The sequence below is a fragment of the Adiantum capillus-veneris genome, chromosome 21 (assembly GCF_014529385.1).
Source record: "Adiantum capillus-veneris isolate H3 chromosome 21, ASM1452938v2, whole genome shotgun sequence".
NCBI classification, from domain to species: Eukaryota; Viridiplantae; Streptophyta; class Polypodiopsida; order Polypodiales; family Pteridaceae; genus Adiantum; species Adiantum capillus-veneris.
Window position 1 is genome coordinate 69744588 of NC_140951.1, and position 22368 is coordinate 69766955.

General features: G+C 43.9%; 1 protein-coding gene across 1 annotated transcript in view; it reads right to left on the minus strand.

The window, feature by feature from the left end:
* Positions 1-3891: 3891 nt before the first annotated feature.
* The window catches only part of LOC147431122 (uncharacterized), a 46242-nt gene continuing 27765 nt past the window's right edge, over positions 3892-22368 (minus strand). The window contains exons 4-11 of the mRNA XM_086493776.1: positions 20640-20717; positions 20420-20473; positions 20239-20342; positions 19974-20052; positions 19702-19773; positions 5683-5775; positions 5316-5489; positions 3892-5107 (exon numbers count right to left, since the gene is read on the minus strand). Of these exons, the coding sequence (XP_086349902.1) occupies positions 4685-5107; positions 5316-5489; positions 5683-5775; positions 19702-19773; positions 19974-20052; positions 20239-20342; positions 20420-20473; positions 20640-20717 (1077 nt within the window). The 3' untranslated portion in view covers positions 3892-4684. The remainder of the gene's footprint in view (positions 5108-5315; positions 5490-5682; positions 5776-19701; positions 19774-19973; positions 20053-20238; positions 20343-20419; positions 20474-20639; positions 20718-22368) is intronic.

The window sequence follows — 22368 nt, forward strand, 5'->3', positions numbered from 1 at the left end:
TGTAGGTCAGTGGATTGATGATTTTCTCAAAGACGAGCTATCAGAGGGGTATATTTTCATGGAAGAGGCTTTTATGAGGTCTTGTTAGCAGATATGGACGCTCATTCGCAATTGTTGGAAATGTCGCCTTTGTTTTTCAAGATGCAAAGGATGCATGTATTGTCGTGGGCACTTACTAAGGATTACCAGAGTTTGATCCATCACAAGTGTCCAGTTTGGGTGGAAATAGTAGGATTTCCATGAACATGGAAACATTTCCTATCTCTCTTGGCAACACAGTTAGGCAAAGTCATATGTCCTCCTAGTTTGGATACCAATTCCAATCAATCATGTGTGCTTTGGGATACATACAAACCTACACCTACTGGAATTATGGTTAATTCTATTATGGTCAATAATGAGGATCTTGTGGTAGGCAAAAGCCTTTTAACTCAAATGAGGAAAATTCGTGGGTGCATGCTTTGGTTGTGGTAAATTTGGACATATGCAATTTGAATATCTAGAGCCTCTCTTGAAACCGTCGCCTTATGTTGTTCCTTCATTTGGAAATAATGATGTTTCTCTCTCTTCTTTGTCTATGAAGACAAAGGTGGGTGATTTTACTAGAAGCATGCAATCTCAATAAGATAAGGACAAAAATAAGATTTTTGCAAATATAAAGTCTTATGCGAAGACTAAGGGTAAAGAAAACTCTAAAGATGATTGGCAAACTCCAAAAAGGGCGGTTAAAGCATGCTTTTCACCTGGGTCAAGAAATTATGTGCATGTCTCAGATGGGAAAAGTGGTGGACAATTTGCATCTATCTCTCATCATCACAAAACTATGATTGAAGCGTGGGATAGAGTGGTTTTCTAGTACAAATATGCTTTGATTAGTCCCGCATCTGAGCCATTGCATATACACCTCCCTTCTTCCCAAGGAATGCATATGGATTTTTTGTTGTTGATTGTTGGCACTACTACGTGATAGTCTCTTGCTATTATTCTCATGTAAATATACTTTATAGATGCATTCTCCCCTCATATGTTTTACATACAATGTGCGCAAGTTGTGCAATCACAATAAGTGGAAGATCACAAGATGTGATTATCATGCAAGTTAATATTATAGAAAAAGCATTTGATATTGTTCAATGAGAGTTCATTGCACAGATCATGGCAAGCTTAGGTTTTGGATTGAAAATGCATCGTGTGGTCTACGTTCTTTATAAACAAAGTCAATCTTCCGGAGTAATAGCTTACACAATCATGGAATCTTGGTTGTTCAGTCAAGCAAAGATGTACTTTGAGTACCATGCTTTACATTATTGTTGCCACTCATACTCTATTGCTTCATTTGGACTCATTGACGGCAGCTAGTAGATCGCATGGATTGAAATTACCATCTCGTGACCATTTTGTGGCGCAAGCATATGTTGATGATTCCTTGTTCTGGCCCAAAAATCATCCAGATGATGTTCGTTGTATCATAGATGCCTTGCATATTTATGGGTTGGCTGTTGATCTTCATGTGAACTTTCAAAAATCTAAGATGTTACCATTACATCAAATGGATTGGCATTCTATATTATGGCCAAGTAAAATAGTTAAGCATGATCAGATAGAGCAGATAGAGCGGCATCTTGGATACCCATTGGGTCGGTCGATGAACAATATCAAATGTTTGGATTGGATTGAGCATAAGATTAGATCCAAATTACAGTATTCAAAATTGTCTACCTGGCCGTTACATGTACGACTTAGGATATTTTGGTCCATCTTGATGGTATATATGCAGTTTTTCTTACCATTGTTACATTGGCCACTCGACAACTTTGTGCTTTCATGTCTCGGATTCTAAATCATTTTTGGTATATTTGCTCTTATAGAAAATGGGCTATGAGTGCTTGTTATGGATAAACTATACACTTTAAAGACGTGTGGTCGTCAGAATATCTTACAGTTGTGTTCTCATGTTATTGCAAGAAAGGCCATGTTGTTATGGTAGTGGTGGAACACAAACAACCTTCAATGTTGATGTTTTCTTTTTTGTGCTCTCATGAGGTGTCTACACCTGATTTTGGTCATTGGTAGTCTTCCTATTGGGATGTCGTTTTAGGAAAAATTGAAGCTACGATTTCAGGTTGTCCCCTTGCTTCCAATCTAGTAGCGGATTGGAAACAAGTCACAAAGCAATTATCATGGCATGTTAGGGATGTTGAGAGTGGTAGTCCTCCTAGACTTGAGAGTTTCAATTGGAGTTTGGCTTTCGATTAGAACCTTGTTCAACAGTCTCCAAGATCAACATACTTTCTCTCCCAAAAAGGCATTAATGTGATATCAGATGTTGTCGATGTTGATGGCCATGTACTCTCATTCCAACAAGCTGCTCTTGCTTTTGGTTTTGGGAATGAAAAAGGAGAGCGATGGCACGTGGAGGTAAGAGAGGAAGAGAAAGGGAGAGATGTGGAAAGCATGGGATAGGTGGAGGAGAGAGATAAAGAGGGTCAAGTCGATGGGTTAAGGGGAAACAGTTTACGTCCTAGTCGCGTTCTGGTGCTTCCATTGTAGAGGCTCCCTCTATTTCCTATATGTGATAGGATGCTAGTGTATGGCCATTAAATTGCATACTTGAGAAGAAGCCCTGCGTGGTCCAAAGAGAGAAAGGGCCCACAGATAGAAAGCTAGCTGCAACATAGGGAAGGACAAGGAATTGACGATGGAGAAGAAAAAAACAGTTCAATTTCAGCAAGGAAAAACCTACCAAAGATCACCCATAACTCTTTATGTAGCAGACCTTCGACATAGAATACAAAATAGATATGTTTCTCTAAGCTTAATTAATATGCTACATCTCCTGTTTTTCTTGATGCGTGTTTTGTGTCTAGCAAGGAAAACATATATTCACAACATTGGACATTTCAATTGCACAAGCACGACTCCAACTCGACAACACTGCAAGGTTCATTATTTGTATCCAATTCCTCATGACTACATGTTTGCTTGGCGCAACACATAAACGCTACGAAGCAGGGCATGACACAGCTTCCGTTTCTTATAATTTTTGGAGAGACCACAATGCCATCTCTCCACCATACTTTTGTATGGCACTTCTACATGACATGCATTATTATCTTTGCAATTTTGCATTGTGACATTTCACTACATGACATAATGTTTAACTATTCACATTCCTTTCTTGTAGCTTGACTCAAATATCGGCTTGCAAAGTGGACAACTGAAAAGCGCCAATACAACATTATAGGTTAGTATAGCACCTCATTTCATGTTGCAATGCATTAACACTTGATCCATTTGCTTGGTTTACACATCACTTTGTTCGGTTCAATTTACTTACATATTGCTTTCAAAATTATATATTCAATATCTATCAAGATCTACATATGTTAGCTATGCAAACAACTCTTTACAAATAATTGCTAGCCAATGTGTGCGGTGTATTAAAATAGTAAATGCACAAGTAGTGAATACATGTAATGTATTACAGTAGTAAATTCATCTTGTGTATCTTTACTTTAGACCTAATCAATTGATCCATACTGTATATACCCTCGTTTCTCCCATACTAGGTGTGGATATGAAGATGTTATATAGCGAGGCCCACCAAGCAAGACTAGTTTGTTTTTAAATGATCCTTCGCTTAGTGCCCTCAAATTGTTTTTAGCTTTTTGTGTTATAAAATGCCAACATGAGTATTCACCTTGATTCCTTGACTGATCACTTACATTGATGCATATATGCCAAACATCTTGGAGATATTCAAGAAGCCAAAATACAATAAGAAGGCTTGATGACTCTTAGCCAGAGGAAAGCTCTAGCAAAGACTCATGATCATTTGCTTTGGGTCTTGCAAACATTCTCAAGACTTCTTTTCACATCTGACTCGATGTTAACATGCGCAATTTTTATCCTGCCTGCCTCAGGATTATTGATATTGTATCACATCCATCACAAGATACATCCATTTCCTCTACACGGCTCTGCTTTTGTGCTTTATGAAATTTCAAAACAATCATAGAATCCTTCCACCATTCTTAGAAGCAGCTCTCATACACATTTGCAATTTTGCTCTTGCATTTATGAGATACTTTGCCAATACAAATGTTCAGTACATAGTGAAATGGGTAATCAATTTGAAGGATGAAATTTAGTGTTGAGAGGTGAGTCGGTTTGAGTAGCTGATCAAAGAATGTTCTCACCACAATGAAATTTCATTGTGATCCATGTAAGAATTATACACAATCAACTATACACCAATTTTGGAAGTCTTTAAAATAGGGATATAAGGTTGTATGAGGTAATAGGTGTTTGGCAAGCGAAAAAATAGTGAAAGACTTCACAACTCCAGAAAGTAAATGCCTTAGTATGGAAGACAAAGGTGAAAAATATGCAGCAAGGAGCTGCAGAAAAGAGCCAAGTTGACTCTCATCCATGAACGCATCAACCCTGAAGAGACTTACCACCATTTTCATAGAATCGATGAGGAAGCCTTTGATCAATCAGCCCAGATTCATCATATAGCTCTGACGTCGGGTCACTTATCGCCTCTAGAATGCTTCCTTTGATCTTCATTGTCGAATCATCCCTCTAGAGTTAATGACCAGCAATGCACATCCACGGCCCAATATTGCCTCACTTTTGAACATGGCAAATGCAATGTCATGGCGACGACCCAGAGTACCTGTTAATTCCCTGCATATCTTTGAGGAGAGCTATTCCTGCGTCGCATTGGCGAAGCATCTTTTGATCCCATTTGACCCATGGGTACTACAACTTTTCTTGGCTGCCCTGCAGCATTGAGAGTCCTTTGGGTACAAACTCCATCCCCTGGTTGAGGCTTCAAGTCACCGCTTCTCCATATCCCATTCAGATCCAAACTGTTCGGTTGCATCGAAGAGGGGCGGGGCCTTAAATTATAAGGGCATCTTCCAGCAACCTCATTGCCAGACGATGGCCTTCGACCTTGTTCAAGGCTTGTGTCCATGGACAAACATAGGCTTCCTGATCCTCTTGAAAAACTAGGACGGGCTGATCGCTGGTATATATTTGGGCGAGACTGCATGCCATCTTGTGAGTAGCTTCTTCTGTACTCATTACTAACCTCCGTCTGACAGAAAACAACTTAACAATTGAAGTACACACAAAAACAATAAAACTGAAAAAAATCGGGACAACCTTGAAACACTAGTTGTTATCTTGAAAAACAACTATCACTTCTTTAGCAACCAAAAGTAGCATATTCCTACTGATAACTTAATTAGAGTCATTAATCTTGGAAGTTTTCCTAATAACTATTGAAAGGAATTTAAACCTACCCCATTTCGTCTCATTTGGCCCCAATTTTGAGATCCTGTCAGTGAAAGTGCAGCAAGGGGAGACGAAAGATTAGAAGTATGCTCAGCCCGTTGCTCTTGATTGTCTTGTAAAGTGACAACAGACATCCTGTTGTTTCGATTGCTATCTGATCTCTGACGCCTAACAGCATCACCCTACACATAAATAAAACATTAAAAGCTTATAGACCCACGAGTTGCAGATTTAACCTGTAATCATGAATTGAAAACCGATAAATGGCGGCCATTCTACTTCCATTTTCTTTGATGATTCGTACAATATTTGACCAGCTCACAATGCTTTAACTATCTCATCTCATATGTTTTGTTGAAAGAATAAAAATTGTACCGCCTTCCACATTCGAGACTGCATATCCCGCAAAAAATGTTGCTGAGGTCCAATAACACTTCCAGGCCTCAATATGCGCAAGTAGCCTATTGCCTACATCCTTACAAGCACATACATCTCTCTCTCTCTCTCTCTCTCTCTCTCTCTCTCTCTCTCTCTCTCTCTACCCAGACATGGTATCAGATTCACAATTTTGTAACAGTTTGGTTTCATAGGTCATTTTGGCCTTTTGAAGACGTTAATATAACATTTCATTTCATCTCTCTCTCTCTCTCTCTCTCTCTCTCTCTCTCTCTCACAATTTTATTTTTGTACCTAGACATTGGATTAGATCCACCAAGATTGTATCAGTTTGGTCTCATAGGTCATTTTGGCCTTTTGAAGACGTTTAATATAACATTTCATTTCATCATCTCTCTCTCTAGCGGGCAAGAGCACATGGCGGGCTGCTGAGCGCGAGGGTGAAGCGACATCTCTCTCCTGCAGCAGCGTGAGGTCTCTCTCTGGCGGGCTGCTGAGCGCGAGGGTCAGGTACGGTTCTCTCTCTCTCTCTCTCTCTCTCTCTCTCTCTCTCTCAGGAGCAGGTTGCGGGGTAGCAGGTTGCACCCCTACATCTCAAGTTTCGGGTGCATACAGCAGGCCTCCCATCCAGCGGGGGTTGCTTTCGGATACCACAGGTCACGCCCTGGAAGGGCTGTTTTCATCACAATATTGCAAGTCGGAGATATCACAGAGGGCTCTATCTCGAGCTCTTGCAGTGGGGCAGTACCTCAGAAGGGGGCTGCGAGCAGGTAAATTCGGCGCCTTGAGCGGGCTTGTTGACTGCGCGGGTTATCTCCAGCAGGGGGTTGCGTAGACGCTCTTTTCCTACGGGGGTTGAAGCTAGGGCAGACCCGCTGGGGACTGCATCACCTACATTCAGCAGGGTACATGCTTTGCGCCCTTCGGGGTAGCCTTCACTTGGCTGAGAAGGTTGCCCATTGGAAGCTCTCATACTTTCTAATGCCAGAGGAGGAGGTACCCTCTGGGGCATCAGAGGGGGTAACATGTAGTTCAAAAATTGTCGAAAACTTTGCAGCATCGGAAGATTCTCCTGAGGATGCCGCGAAAGAATGTCGTGAAGTTCGTTGAGCAGAAACTGCAAATATTCTACTGAACTCCATGAATTTCAAGTTTTGGGTTCTTTATGGCTTATGCTCTGTCAGACACAGCAATGAAGACGCGAGTGCGCCCGATGCACAATGAAGTAAGGGTGGGAGTGGCTAATAAGTCCGGGTTGGAGGACAAAGATACCTCAAATAAAATTTCAATAGCTCTGTCTGCTCTTTTGTAGGACCGGTATGCTTTCAAAAAAGCACATGTCTGATGCTCTAATACCACTGTCACAAGGCACACCACGTGCCAATAGAAAAGAACAGACTGAACAGACTTTTAACACTTCAATATAAACTGAACTGAAAGAGAGAGACGACACGCGACACGGAGTGGCGGAATTCCACCCCAGACAATATTGGCCCGAAACCTTGGCGCCCCTTTCGGTATTTCTTTATATTGCATCAACACAGTACAAGCCGGTACTCCAGACTTCGCACCTTCGCTAGGAAGCATGCCAGAGAATGAGCCCTAACCTCATATTTAAAGGCCCTAGGCCCCAAAAGCACTTTTCAGTAAAAGCCTTCAAACTCAAAAGCATCTGGTCCAAAAGCAAAGCCAAAGCTGCCAGCGTAAATCACGGAAATCCGTACAGCCTGCCACATCATCATGCCAGTGCAATTTTCGTAAATCTGCCACGTCATTAGTTTTTCGTGTGTGTGGGGGTCCTGCTTTATTTTAATCCTTTATGTCACTTGGGGCCCCATCGAACGGGGTCCCCATAAGTTGGTAGGACTTCTTCTTCTGTTACTTGTTCTCTTAGGGTTTAGGCCCCTCGGCCGGCATCTGTAAGTCGCCTCCATTCTTTAGGGCTTTGACACGTCAGCAGTTTGTGACAGGACTCTTCTGGCTGAGGGCATTTGCTTTCGTAATGACCATATTTCCCGCATTTGTAGCACAAAATGGGCCGATTCAATGGGCGAGTCGAAGGGCGAGGTTTGTCCTTGCTTTGGCGCATGGAGTTGGAGGTGGAAGCATAGAAGCTTTGAGGTGATGAGGGAGCATGGGTGTGATAAAAGCTCTGAGAGGGAAAAGTGCTCTGCATACCTTGCATAGGAGGGGCTGTCAATAAAGGTGGCATGTGGTGTGGATGGCCACAGCGAGAAACCATATTGGATGCAAGTGCTGGCCCTTGTTGAAGAGTAGGACCAAGACTTTGCTGTATTTGTCGCAATCCCTTGAGGTAGTAGCAATCCTTATCCTCATGTCCAGACTTTTCACAGAAGTGGCAGTAAACCCGAAAGTGGCATTCCTGTGGAGGGTGCCCTGGAGAGCGGCATGAGCTACACCAAACCATAGCTACTGAGACTTGAGCTCTTCTAGCTCGAGCTTGATCTTTTCCAATGCCTCATGATGTGGAGGCTTCTCTTGTCTAAGAGAGAAGGACCTCTCTTCTTGAAGAGCTCGCTGTAACTTTAGGGCTTTTCCGAAAACAAAAGGATTTTCCAAAAACACTAAGGGGATCTCTACCTGAGGGGAGTTGGTGAACAGCTTCCTAGCTCCCTCTATCCTAGTAGTAGCCGCAACAAACTCCTACAGACTGGCGTCAGGTCGGAGATTCTCTCGGAGTTTTTGCTAGGAAGTTTTGGAAAGAGCCTTCTCTACCCATTTCTTGACCATGAACTCACCTGGTGGTTGAGGAAGCTTGGCCACTAGAGACTTTGTTCTGGTCGTGAGCTCTGCAAAAGTCACATTTGGCTGAAGCATCAGGTTTGCCAACTCATCCAGAACCTTCTCTTGGAAGTCCCTTGGTTTGAAAGCTTCACAAAATTGTTGTCGTAAAGTGGCCCAAGTTGCAAACTGGTTCTCTGCAAACTGACTGTACCACTTGTCTACTAAACCCATAGTTACCCGGAACACGGAACGGGAACGGCAATGGGATCCCCGTGGAACGGGGGAACGGCTAGGGGTCCGGAACGGGAGGTATAAAAAACACCCAAATAGTGCAATTTTTAGCTCCTTGTGTTTAAATACAAGGAGTATTAGAGTGCTTTGACTCTAATACTCACAAAAAAACTCGTTTTGAAGACCATTCAACCTTGCTATGACTAGATGATGAGAGAGAGAGAGAGAGAGAGAGAGAGAGAGAGAGAGAGAGAGTGAGATGGAGAGGGAGAGATTTGAGAGAGTGGGAGGGAGAGGAAGAGAGCTCGAAGGCTTGAAGCCTTGAGCCTTGAGAGAGTGAGTCTTGAGAGGGAGAGATCTTGAGAGTGAGAGGGAGAGAGCTTGAGCCTTGAGGATTAGCTTGTGAAGAGAAAGGGGGAGGGGGGTGCATTTTATGAGTCCTTGAGGCCTTGCACACTTTCAAAAGAAGCCCAAACATTTACTTCAATTTTTTCAATTTTTGCCAAATTTGTTTGTAGCCGTTGGTTGTTCCAGGGGCATTTCGGAACGGTCCGGGGGCGTTTCGGAACGGTCCGGAACTGCCGTTCCGGTTTGCATTGGCCACCCGAAACGTCAGACATTCCGGGACGTTCCGGAACGTTCGGGAAGGGAATTGCCCCCTGGAACGCCGGAATGAGGGCTAGGGGGCATTCCCCGGTAACTATGACTAAACCATCCAAGGTTGATGGAAACAGCACCAAATAAGCATCTTCTATATTAAGACCACGACCTCTACAAAGAGATACAAACCTCCTTGCATGGTCGTCTGCATCTTTTGAGGAAAGTCCCTTGAAAGTAGGAAACTTAATGTTTACCTTGGCCAAAACACAGGCCAACGCCTCCATGGCCTCTTGCTCTGGAGCATATTGCTCAATAGCTCGCTGTAACAAAATGGGAGAGCTTTACTAGGGAAGGTGACTTGGAAGATGTAGAACCGGATGGAATGGATGATGCCATATGTGGAGGTATGGGTGATGAGGTTGGCGAACTTCTACTAGGTACCAAGGGTTAACGTCCTCTGTTGTAGTGCTTCAGAGGACTCAGTAGTACACTTTGACGCTCTAATGACCGCCTTGTATGTGTCATGCAGTGACCACAAACACAACCAAGCTTTGGGCAAGAAGACTTTTAACTGGTTGAACATAGGTCTAGACTCTACTAGACCAAGGCAAGTGACTAGACAACCTGGCTAGACCAAGGACAGGAAGGACTAGACCAAGACGAGAGCTTGGTTGGACCAAGGCGAGAGAGGACCAGACGAGCAGGGCGAGAGACTAGGTCAGCTAGAGTAAGCTGTCTAGGGTGAAACTGGACCAGACCAGCAAGCTGCACTAGCCAGGCGAAGTAGGCCAAGCTAGGTAAAACCCAGCTAGCTCCTCGATTTGTACCTCAATAGAGAGTGAGACTTCAGTTGAGGTCGCGTCGGGCGTGCCAAAAATGAGAACACCTATAGCGCGGATAGTGTGTCGTGCTCTCTATAGTGGGTGCTCCTCAGTGCTATGTGCATGACATCTCACTCAAAACACAATGAGAACAAAGGAAACAATAGATAACAGTTGATCAACACAGAGACAAAGCAGCAGACCTGAACATATGGACTCGACTATCTCAAAGAACCGATACAAACTCTGGCGTGGCAGCACACTTAGCTCCAGCCCAAAACTCACAGGTACAATGGGGGTGTCGAGGCTTAGATGTGCAGGGATAGTGCAGACGTGTTGTGTATAGACTCGCTACTCTAGACGATGACGTTGGACCATATATGAAGAAGATAATCGTGATGACTCCACAGCTACTACTCATATGTGCCACCATAAAGAGCCACCAACAGCTTATAAATGTCATCCATCTAAGTCTATCCCCAAACTGAGTGGTGGTGATGACCTGGCCACGATGTCCACTAGACCACCGTCCGTATCCCTGCCACGTGTAACTGCCCCAGCCCAGAGAGTCTGTCCAGTTTGAACGAGACCCAAACCAACTGTACTAACTGTGTGTCCTGTGAAAGTGACATTGTAGCCTGCTACAGTTGTACATCGTCATAGTTATTGCGAGGCATGAACAAAGAGTCATCTGCATAAGCCTGACCAGCAAACTGTCGTCCAGAAGGTAAAGTCAGGCCATGTAGCCTACTAGTGGAAGTCAAGGAATCCAAATACATAAACAAGGGATGAGTAGCACTCGAATAAAGCAAAGGACTCAGAGGGCAGCCTTGCCTTACCGACCGTCCCAAATGCCAAGATTCTGTGAGAGATCCATCTAGCAAACCTGCAGAAGTGATGTGTGCATACAAAAAGAGCACGACACGGGATAGCCTAGGCCCAAAGCCCAAGTGTTGCATGGTATCCGCAATATAATCGCAAAGAACAATATCAAATGCCTTTTCAATGTCGACCTGCATGACCAAGACATCCTGTCGAGTATATTTTGCATATTCCATTCCAATGATGACATGCACGAGGTTATTAGTGATTTGACGTCGTGGAATGAAGCCGTATTAAGATTGATGCAAGCCTTCATGCAAAAAGCACTTGATAATATATACCACAGGCATGAGTGTAATAGGCAGCCAATGAGAGAATTCTTCACACAATGCATGCTTAGGTATCAGCTTGATCAAACCTTCTTTCCAAGAAGAGGGCAATTCCTGCTGTTCCCAAGCTGTATTCATCATGAACAACAGAGGCAACTTTAAATAATCCCAGAAAGACAAGAAAAATTCCACAGAGACCGTCCCAACCAAGAGCTCTCCATCGACCCAAATCAAGCAAGATGGCATATAATTCCGACTAAGTGAAAACAGCTTCCAAGTCTCGAGCCTGCCGCATCGAAAGAATGGGAGCAACATGCGATAGAAACATGTGAAGTGCTTGGCGAGCTTCTCTCGTGGGAGAAGAAGGGGCCTCAAAAATCTTACCATGATGAGGGTGTAGGGCTAGTGCCAGCTCTCGGAAAGTGGAGGTCCACTCCCCTGACGGTAATTTAACTTTCCGTATGGCTTGAGGCACCTGGAGTGATGCAAATGCTGGAAGAATTGTTTAGAAGCACATCCTTTATCTGCAAAAGCCTGTTGACGAGCTCGAGTCTGCCATTTGGCCAATGTCCTCTCATCATGTGCCGTAACATAATGCAAGCAGAAAACAACTCAATCATTTGAGTGGCAATAAAAGAAGAATGATTAGCCAAGTGCATTAATCTGCTACAAGCATCCTTTGCCTAATTAACTTGTTCCCTTAATCGTGACAAATAATCCTGGCCATAATCTTGGATAACACATCGAACACGCATAACAAAGCAGAACCACGCTATGTCCATATTAACATACATTTGGGAGATCAAAGGCGGAATGACATCCACAATCATAGCGCGAAAAGGTTCATGCTTGAGATGAGCATTATTGATATGCAAAAGTCTCTTCTTGGGTAGACGGTCATTGATATCAAAAGAGTCAAAACTAAGTTTCAAGCATACGGGAAAATGATCCGAGAGACACATAACATAGTCAATCCTCATCTCGCATACAAAGTCATGATATTGTTGCATGTGAAAAAGATACTAACGATCCAACCGAGCGCGATACATAGATTGGGCATTATGTTGAAAAGTGAATCCTGGATCGTTCGCATGCAAAAAGGACCACAAATCAGCCCCATTACAGGTCCACATAAATTGGTCCCATGATTGCCGTTCCATATGAAGCATGTGAAAATGGCCTGTAGTATTATCCACAAGGTTTTGTGCATTATTAAAATCCCCGCAGAGAAAGGCATTGGAACGCCAGCAATAGGAGGAGATAGCACTCCACAACCGTGCCCTATCTACAGAAGTTGTGTATGCATATAATCCTCCAAATTTGAAAATTTCCCCATTAACAATACATTGGATGACCATCCATCTCCCAATCGGGTCATTGAAAACCAAGATCGGGAAGAGTTCATGTCGAACAAGTATAAGCACTCCAGAATAGCGAGTTGATCCTGCATAAGCTATCCAATAGCCCGCAAAGTAAGAAGTCTGTCTTGCAAATTGATGTTGGTTATGCTCTTGAAGAATCACAATGTCCGCTTTACATGTATGTATAGTGCCAAGTAAGCCGCCATTTGTCGTGATTGCATAACCTACGCACATTATAGGAGATGCAATTCAAAGAACTATGCATTCTATATGGTATATACAATGGGCGAGGAAACGGGAAAAAGGGAAAGAAAAGTCAAGTACCAATGCCCATCGACACATCCTCCCCCAGCTGTAGGTACCCAAGGAGGTGGGTCAAGACCTAGATCCAGATGATTAAAAATAAAGGCACCTTGCGAGGAAGAGGCTTCTCCTGTAACAACTTTCTTGTAAGAGCGAACCACCTTGTCCGAAGCTTCAGCCAAAGAAGTGTTGTCATTACAAGGGACTTTTTTTTTAACAACATTCTTCAAAGGGGATCAACCCCTACTTAAACTGCAAGCAGTCCGAGGGGTTTACTTTGGCACGCAAGGGTTCTATGAAGTCTTGCTGGCCGACATGGATGCTCGGGATGCTCTGCTTGAAATGTCACCTCTTTTTTTCAATACCCAGATGACTCATGTACTGCCTTTGGCTCTCACCAAAGCCTATCAGAGTCTCACTCGTCACAAGTGTCCCGTGGGGGTTGAGGTGGTCGACTTTCCTCGCACTTGGCGTCACTTTCTTCCTTTGTTGGCTGCTCAGCTGGGCAAAGTCATTTGCCCTCCTAAGCTGGACGCAAACACTAACCGTTTTTGTATTCTGTAGGACACACATCCCCACACAGTAGGTATTTCGATCAATTCTGGGGATGCAATGGTTGGAAAGCGTCCATTCAAGCTTAAATGGGACAAGTTTGTAAATTTTTGCTTCCGCTGTGGCAAATTTGGTCATATGTAGTCCGAATGTCCGGAACCAAATTTGCAACCACCTCCTTCAACTGTCCCTACTTCTCAACCTCGCTCACCTCTGAAATCTTCTGAGGTTCCGACCAAAGGTGCTTCAACCTCCTCCTCGACAGCTGGGGCAAACAAAGGCAAAGGGAAACAATTACAATTGTCTGCACTTTCTGCTTCTCCAAATATTAAAGACAAGGGAAAAGAACAGGTTTCGACCTCTCAAACTTGGTTGGTGCCCAAGAAACCCGTTAAAGCTGCTACAGTCCGTATTCTAGCATCTTCTCGTAATTACAGCGACGCAACAAGTGGCAGCTCCAGTCACTGGGAGTCCGTTCGGCCAGAGCAGCAGAGCTCATCAGTAGCAACCTCCCACTATAGATTTGATGGCTCCTCCCCTAGAGGCAGATACTTCAGGTGCAACAATGGCGACGATTTTTTCTCTCGGTTGACAGGACAACACTACTCTGCTCAGTTTTCTTTTGTACATATAGACTTTTCGGGTCTCTATTCAGCATAGCGTTACTCTCACCGAGCCGATAAGTGGTTTTGTGGCGGGCAACCTGTAGCAGGGCTATAGTGTCGCAGACACTGGACAGACAATTATTAGTTGCAGTTGGACTGAGTCCACACTGAACGGACTTTTGTTGGGCAGTGACACGTGGCAGGCATATGGGTGATAGTCTAGCGATCGCGGGGCCAGACCACCACGACCACAGTTTTGAGATAGTCTTAGCTAGGTTAGATATTGGTGAGCCGTTGGTAGCTCTTTATGGTTGTATATGTCCGTAGTTGTTTGGCTTTTATGGATCATCTACCTTTTTGGGTGGACAGTCGTCTAGAGTCTATCATCTTGAGTTGTACACAGCACGTCTGCACCACCATGCACAATTGAGCCTCGACACCCCTACTATACCTATGAGATCTGGGCTGGAGTTGAGTGTGTTGCCATGCCAAAGTCTGTATCGGTTTCTTTGAGTTTGTCGATGTTCATGTTGTTCATGTTCAGGTTCTGCTGAGTCGTATTGTTGTTGCTCTGTTGTTCATTGTCATTTGTGTTTGCATTAATGAGATATCATGCACATTGCACTAAGGAGCACCCACTATAGACGGCACAACACATTATCTCCACTACAGTGGCTTGACACGTCAGCAGTTTGTGACGGATGCCAGTAATAATGTGCAATAGAATCATAGATTGATTATTGAATGACAGGTCATATCACGATATATCCATGAACCATAACAGGCTAGTAACAAAACAAAAGTCCGAATTGGGCACGAAGATGGCTTTCTATACAGAGCATCTTCTCCACCTCTCAAGAGATGGATTTGTGATTCGACCCTGCTACATGGACACACATATGTCTCATGGTTTGCGGTGTGCCATTGGTCAAATACGCACATCCTCACATCAACTGGAGATTGAGATTGGTAGATTCAGAGGGATACCAGCAGACAACACGATATGCCGCTTATGCCAGCTAGAGCCAGAGACAGAGCTACATTACATAGGTCATTGCACAGTGTATTATGAGATACGGGGCCGTTTTCACTACTTCTTCAGAGACGGTTTCGGTCCTTTCTCCAGGGTTATGAGTTATGAGGATCCGAGATGTCTTGGGCTATATCTACTTGAGCTGCACAGATATAGAGACACTTTACTAGAGAGAGACAGTCCCAGAGACGGTACAGATTTCTTTTCACTAGATATGGGACAGCCAGAGGAGCAGCCATCACTGCAAACTCGGCCCACACTCATTCGACCACTATCGCACTCTCATTGACCGAGCATTGAAGCTACGGAGATCCAAACGGCCACAATTAAGGAGAGGGGCTACACAGAATCGACAAAGTTACAACAGAAGATTCGAGCCATACTCTCTCAACATCCACAGTACATATGAGGATGGATTCTAGTAGTACTAATATTTTTGTTCAATTTCTTTTGTACCCATACATGGTATCAGATCCACTATTTTGTAATAGAGTGGTCTCATAGGTCATTTTGGCCTTTTGAAGACGTTAATATAACATTTCATCTCTCTCTCTCTCTCTCTCTCTCTCTCTCTCTCTCTCTCTCTCTCTCTCTAGAGGGACGTTGATCGATCGAGCAACCAAGCTAGGGAGATCTAGACGCCCACGGGACTACACAACATCGACGGAGGCTGCATCAAAGGATTCAGATCACTTTGGCCCGACATGCATGGCACTCGGTCAAACTATTGACCATGGAGGAGACTGATGAGATCCGCCAGTGACCAATGATGGATCTCCTATAATTTAGCTCTTTTGAGGATCGTACCCCTTCCTCATCTTGTATTAGCCTTTGTATCAACTGTCACCCCATTATATTCCCACACGCACACCAACACATTGTGTTGTATTAGCCCCAAGAGGGCATTTTTGGCTCGCCTAGAGCAGGATCTAATCAGCATTCTTGAGTTAGGACTCACGTGAGGCATGGCGGCTCTTTCAGGAGCACCCCCCCCCCCCCCCCCCCCCGCGATCACTTCTACAAAGGACTGGGGCCAGTACGCATCATCTCTGTACACAGTTCCTGAGCAGCCCCCCCTTCTCGACCCTCCCAATCCATGCCCACACACATGTGCTTTTTTCACCGTGGAGATGGTGAGGAAGGCCATTGACAGGATGAGGACTAGGAGAGCATACGATCATGATGGCTTAGTGGCTGAGCATTTCACGCATGCTAGAGATCTACTAGCAGACCTTCTAGCAGTGATGTTTAACCGTGCCATGTGTGAGGGCTTGCCTGATACTTGGAGACCTATCTACTATTGTACCTATCTTCAACTCGGGAGACCCTATGGAGCCTGGGATTTATCGCACTATCATGATTGGACACACATTGGCACGGTTGTACGCATCTATTCTTGAGCAACAGTTGAGTAGATGGGCAGAGAGGGAGGGGATACGCGCAACCAGGCACTCAGGAGGGGTTTTTCTACTCTTGACCATATCTTGACACTCAGAGCCATCATTGAGGAGGGTAGATCGCGTGGGAGACGGATCTATTGTAGCTTTGTGGATTTCCGCAAAGCATTTGACACAGTGCCCAAAGCTAGATTGATGTGTAGATTACAACAAATGGGAGTACCCACAGAGCTCATTTGGGGGGTCATGGCATTATATAGGTCAGTAGTAGGGCAAGTACGCACCTCAGAGGGTCTATCCACACCGATTCACTCCACTATTGGGGTGAAGCAGGGCTGCCCGCTCTCTCCTACTCTATTTGGTATGTATGTGGATGAGGTTTCTGACTACATTGAGAGAGATGGTGATAGAGGTGCACAGCTGGCAAGGACATGGATTCCACTATTGTTATATGCTGATGATATTGTGTTGATCTCCGACTCTCCGGAGGGGATGCAACGTCACTTGGATGCTTTGAATAGGTTTGCTCAAGAAAGTGGTTTGTCCGTCAACCTTGGTAAAACCAAGGTCATGGTATATAATACCACCCCACAGTGGATCAGGAGGTCAGCGCCAGCATTCACATACGGCCAGGAGACAGTGGAGTATACAGATGCGTACACTTACCTCGGAGTGGTTTTTAGTGGGCCAGCATTTTCATTGAGGGCAGCAGAGACTAGACTAACCATAGCCCATGCAGCATTGGGTAGATTGCAAAGGATGTGTTCACAGGTTCAGTTTCAGGAGCCTCGGATGAAGCTCTGGCTCTTTGACACTGTGGTGGCTTCTGCATTGCTTTATGGAGCTGAGATTTGGGGACCTTCATTGGATCATCACGAGAGGACAAGCCGCAGTGATGGATGGGGGGACATGGAGAAGTCTCTCGTCTCTATGATCTCGCGGCTCATTAGAGCCAAGACTTCAATACCACGTGCTATTGTCCGAGCAGAGCTAGCTGCCCCCCACTAGTGGTTGAGGCGCTCATCAGATCTGTCTCCTTCATACACCGCATGTGGGAACTTCCCAAAGACAGATATGCCCGCCTTGCACTTGAGTCCTCTCGAGAGTTAGCCATGCAGGGAGATACAGCATGCTGGTATAGGGAGATGACATCATGGTTTCAGGCGCATGGGTTCAGCATAGACAGATTGCCTCCCTTCCAGTACTCACTAGATGCACCCTCTCTGACTCTTACACAGTCCGAGATCACCAAGCTCATCCGCAAGGACTTGACTCAACTAGACACCAGGAGGACAAGGATACAGCCAGCACAGGAGCTGGGCACGAAGATGGCTTTCTACAGAGAGCATCTCCTCCAGCTTACGGTTGATGGTTTTGTGACGAGGCCCAAATACATGGACACCACTTGTCTCATGGGATACGATGTGCTATTGGCCAGATACACACCTTCACACCAGCTGCGGATCGAGACTAGGAGATACAACGGAGTACCAGCAGAGGCCAGGACATGCCCCTTGTGTGACATCGAGCCTGAGATAGAGTTGCACTACACATACCATTGCCCCGTCTACTACGAGATACGAGGCCACTTCCATTGCTTGTTCAGAGAGGGCTTTGGACCATTCTCCAGAGTCATGCGGTACGAGGATCGGAGATGCTTGGGTTTGTTTTTGCTCGAGCTACGCAGACACAGAGAGCCTGATGAGAGGAGAGGCTAGCGAGTCTCAGAGACAGATCACAGATTTCTTTAGAGCTACCATTGGACACCCGGAGGAGTTACTACCATAGCAAAGCTCGTCGCCTCACACCAGAGGCACACTGATCGACCGAGCGACTGAGCTAGGGAGATCCAGACGCCCACGATTGCGGAGGACTACACAACATCGACGGAGGCTGCATCAGAGGATTCGGATCACTTTGGCCCGACATGCACGACGCCCGGTCAAACTACTGACCATGGAGGAGATTGATGAGACCCGCCAACGACCGATGTTGGATCTCTTGTGATCTAGCTATCCCAGCTAGCTGCTTAGTTCACACCTAATAGTTTAGGATTCCATAGTATTTTATTTTGTCATTTGTCATTTCATTTTTGTCATCTTGTTACTTTGACTTTGTATCAGATCCACCACATTGTAGTCATAGGTCACTTTGGCCTTTTGAAGACGTTAATATAACATTTCATTTCTCTCTCTCTCTCTCTCTCTCTCTCTCTCTCTCTCTCTCTCTCATACATATAACAAGTCTTGAGTTCAACTCTCCTCGTCGGCTAGATCTTTGAGGTCTCTTGGGATAGTTTCCTACGACGTTAAAACTCTCTTCTTCTCGGGTGTGTGTTGGGTGTGGGTGTGCTAATGAAAAGAGGAAAATGGTATAACCTTTCTATCACCCAAGTGTGGTATATTGGTTATGCCATTTCCCTCTTGAATAACAGGTCTTGAGTTCAACTCTGCTCGTCGGCTAGATCTTTGAGGTCTCTTGGCTTCTTCTTCTCACTCATTGCATAGTGTACTATGAGATACGGGGCCGTTTCCACTGCTTATTCCGTCCTTTCTCTAGGGTCATGAGTTATGAGGATCAGAGATGTCTTGGGCTATATCTACTTGAGTAACACAGATAAAGAGACACTTTACTAGGGAGAGATAGAGAGAGACAGTCCCAGAGATAGATTACAGATTTCTTTCACTAGATATGGAACAGCCAGAGGAGCAGTCATCATTGCAAAGCTCGGCCCACACTCATTCGACCGCTACCGGCACTCTCATCGACCGAGCGTTGGAGCTACGGAGATGCAGACGACCACAATTGAGGAGAGGGGCTACACAGCATCGACGGAGACTACATCAGAGGATTCGAGCCATACTCTCTCGATATCCAGAGTGCAGATGAGGATGGATTCTAGTAGTAGTATCTAGTTCTTTTGTACCCAGACATGGTATTAGATTCACCATTTTGTAACAGATTGGTCTCATAGGTCATTTTGGCCTTTTGAAGACGTTAATATAGCATTTCATTTCATTTCTCTCTCTCTCTCTCTCTCTCTCTCTCTCTCTCTCTCTCTCTCTCTCTCTCTCTCTCTCTCTCTCTCTCTCTCTCTCTCTCTCTCCACACTTAAGCATATTCTCTTGTTGAGAGAACCAGCTTCCAAAGCATTCAGTTTCTTGTTTTAAAACAGCCAAAGCAAGCAGGAGATGAAGACCTCGTTTGATGTGAACCGAAAATTTTTCATCAAATAGCAGCCAATCAATACTCCAGTCCTGCCAAGGCCTGCCTGGTCCCTTGAAAGTACAGGTTCGACACAAGTGAGAAATAGGCTCTCTATTCAAGGTCAAAGGAGAAAAAATGTAAAAAAACTCAGTCCTAGATAATCGTTACAAGGTAATCATTTCAGACAGTTTACAAACAAAATACTCATGTGTATTGAGACAACCAGATGGGGAGGTAGTTGAAGGAGGGGGGGGGCGGGATTACCTTACAATGGACAGCCACAGCACCAGGACTATCTTCCACAATCTCTAGAAAGCGCTGGACTATCCTCTCTGGGGGACAACTGAAATGTCAAAACTGAAAGAAATGTTTTAAATTACATCTTCACAAAACCTTTAAAGCTTAAGCTATACATAAAATTATGAAATTAAACACATTGATAAAGATTGTTAAAAGAGTAAAGCTCCCTAGAGAATCGTGCTCAATTGATAAGCGAAACCACGTGATCTGTTTTCTACACATATTTTACCTGCCATCGGGGAAGTATAAATCATGGTGGATCAGGCCATGATCTGTAAATCGGCGCTTGTCATAAAGTCTCTTATTTAGCCGAATGACAGTGATTATTTTTGACTGCAAACAAAAGTTGTTGAAAGCTAATGATTGTAAGCCAGATGATAGCATAATGTGCATTCTGACTAGGAGCCCACCTGCTTGAAGTAGTCTACGTAATCTTCAGGAACAAGAGTTCTATAACCACACAGCTGCCAAAAAGAATCAATTGAACTAAGAAAATAACTCCATACAGGACTCTGTACGCTATAATGCAAAAGATTCATATGATTTACTAAACAAATGGTGCAATGTGTAAACAAGAAATAATAAGACCTTATAACACAGATTAAAAGGCTGGAAAACTAGAGAGGCAACCTCTGTGCGCCTAGCGCTTGGCCCACTGAATGCCACAATTTTGTTTGGAACTATCCAGGTTAAATCACCATTCTCTACCTGAATAAGCAATTTATAGTTTTTAGCTGATTTTAAACCGCAACTATTATCAAATCTCTGAAACATTCGCATTGCTTTAAGTCAACCATACAGGAGAAAAACATAGCCCAGGTTGAACCAAGATGCACACAATGAAAAGTTGTTTGTACTGGCTACAAGACGTATTGAAAAACAGAAAGCAGATATCTCAGAGAACATTTGGTTGTTTCTATCCAGTCACAAAAGATGATTGCATCAGGGAGGCCCCCCTCCCTCCCTAACCACCAAAACATTGAAGCTAAAGGCCATTCTGCAATTAAGGACTTTTCAATCAGGAAAAAATGGACCCATGATACATGGCTTTGCTTCTTAAGCCATTCTGATGAAGTTTATTCTGCATCACATTAGACAGTTGAGAGGCTTGATCCACAAGTCGCAGTAACTTTTCACAAGCTGCCACCAATTCATAGGCTCTAAGTGCAAGAGACTAACTTTATTGCCATAATAGTAGGTAGATTACTAGCAGCAGAACATACCTTTATTTCCACGTAGTAATGTTGTGCATCTTGCATAAAGCAAACCAGGAATGGTAAGGTTGCCTCCCGTACAAGGAGCCTAGACAATTTAGGCTGAATAATATTTTCTACAAGAGCCCTTCTTAACACATGCCTCTTAAGATTCATAATGAATAAGATTGATGGTAATATGCCCTTCACAAAGTGATCACACCAGGAATGGTAAGGTTGCATCCATAACAAATTGGGATGAATATTTTTTTCTACAAGAGCCCTTCGACTACATGCCTCTTAAGATTCATGATGAATAAGATTGACGGTAACACGCCCTCAAACTTTGCCTCACTAAGACAAATCAAAACAACAAAAACACCTACTGATGTGACCATGCTTCCATGCTTGCTCTATTTATCTATTGGCTAACACAAAAAAAAAACTGCATACCAAACTGAACTGTTCATTCATAGATACCTATATGAATCCAAGAAAAGCCTAGATTCACCCTTAAGGAAAGTACAAGTTATAGACTCGCTCTAGTCCCAAAGACAATCTGACTATCAGCTCATCATGCATAGACACGAAGAGATACTACATTCCACTGAAGACATCAGTGCCCGGTGTTGGGTGTAGAACTACATATCAATAGATGCTCTCACACCTACCACACACATGAGCATACATCAACATAAATCTCTGTGTATCCAGTTAAACTAATAGACAGTAAAAACACCCTTTCCTGATGGCTTTCCCAATAAGAAGTATTGCAAGCACTACTTCTCTTTTTCTTTTCTAGCAAAATAGATATCTTTACATGCAAAAGTGCAATACCTCGTCTTTTCCTTAAATCAACCTTCTTCAGGGAAAGAAGTTAGAACTGTGCAAAAACTGGATGACAACAAGAAGGCAATAAAAAAATTTCTATCGAAAACATAGCCTTTCCCAAGCATGAATGCCAAAACTTCTTAGCAACCTTCTAGACATTGTGAAGCTTTGTAAAATGTGGATGACATTCAGAATATCTAAAAAATCATAAAACAAAACTCAAATGGATTATGAAACCGCAGAAAGTTTTTTTTTCTTCTTCAAACCCCAGCCACAAAAATCCAAACTTTCAAACTAGATTGAAGAAAAAAAAATTATTTGACAACCTAGGAACC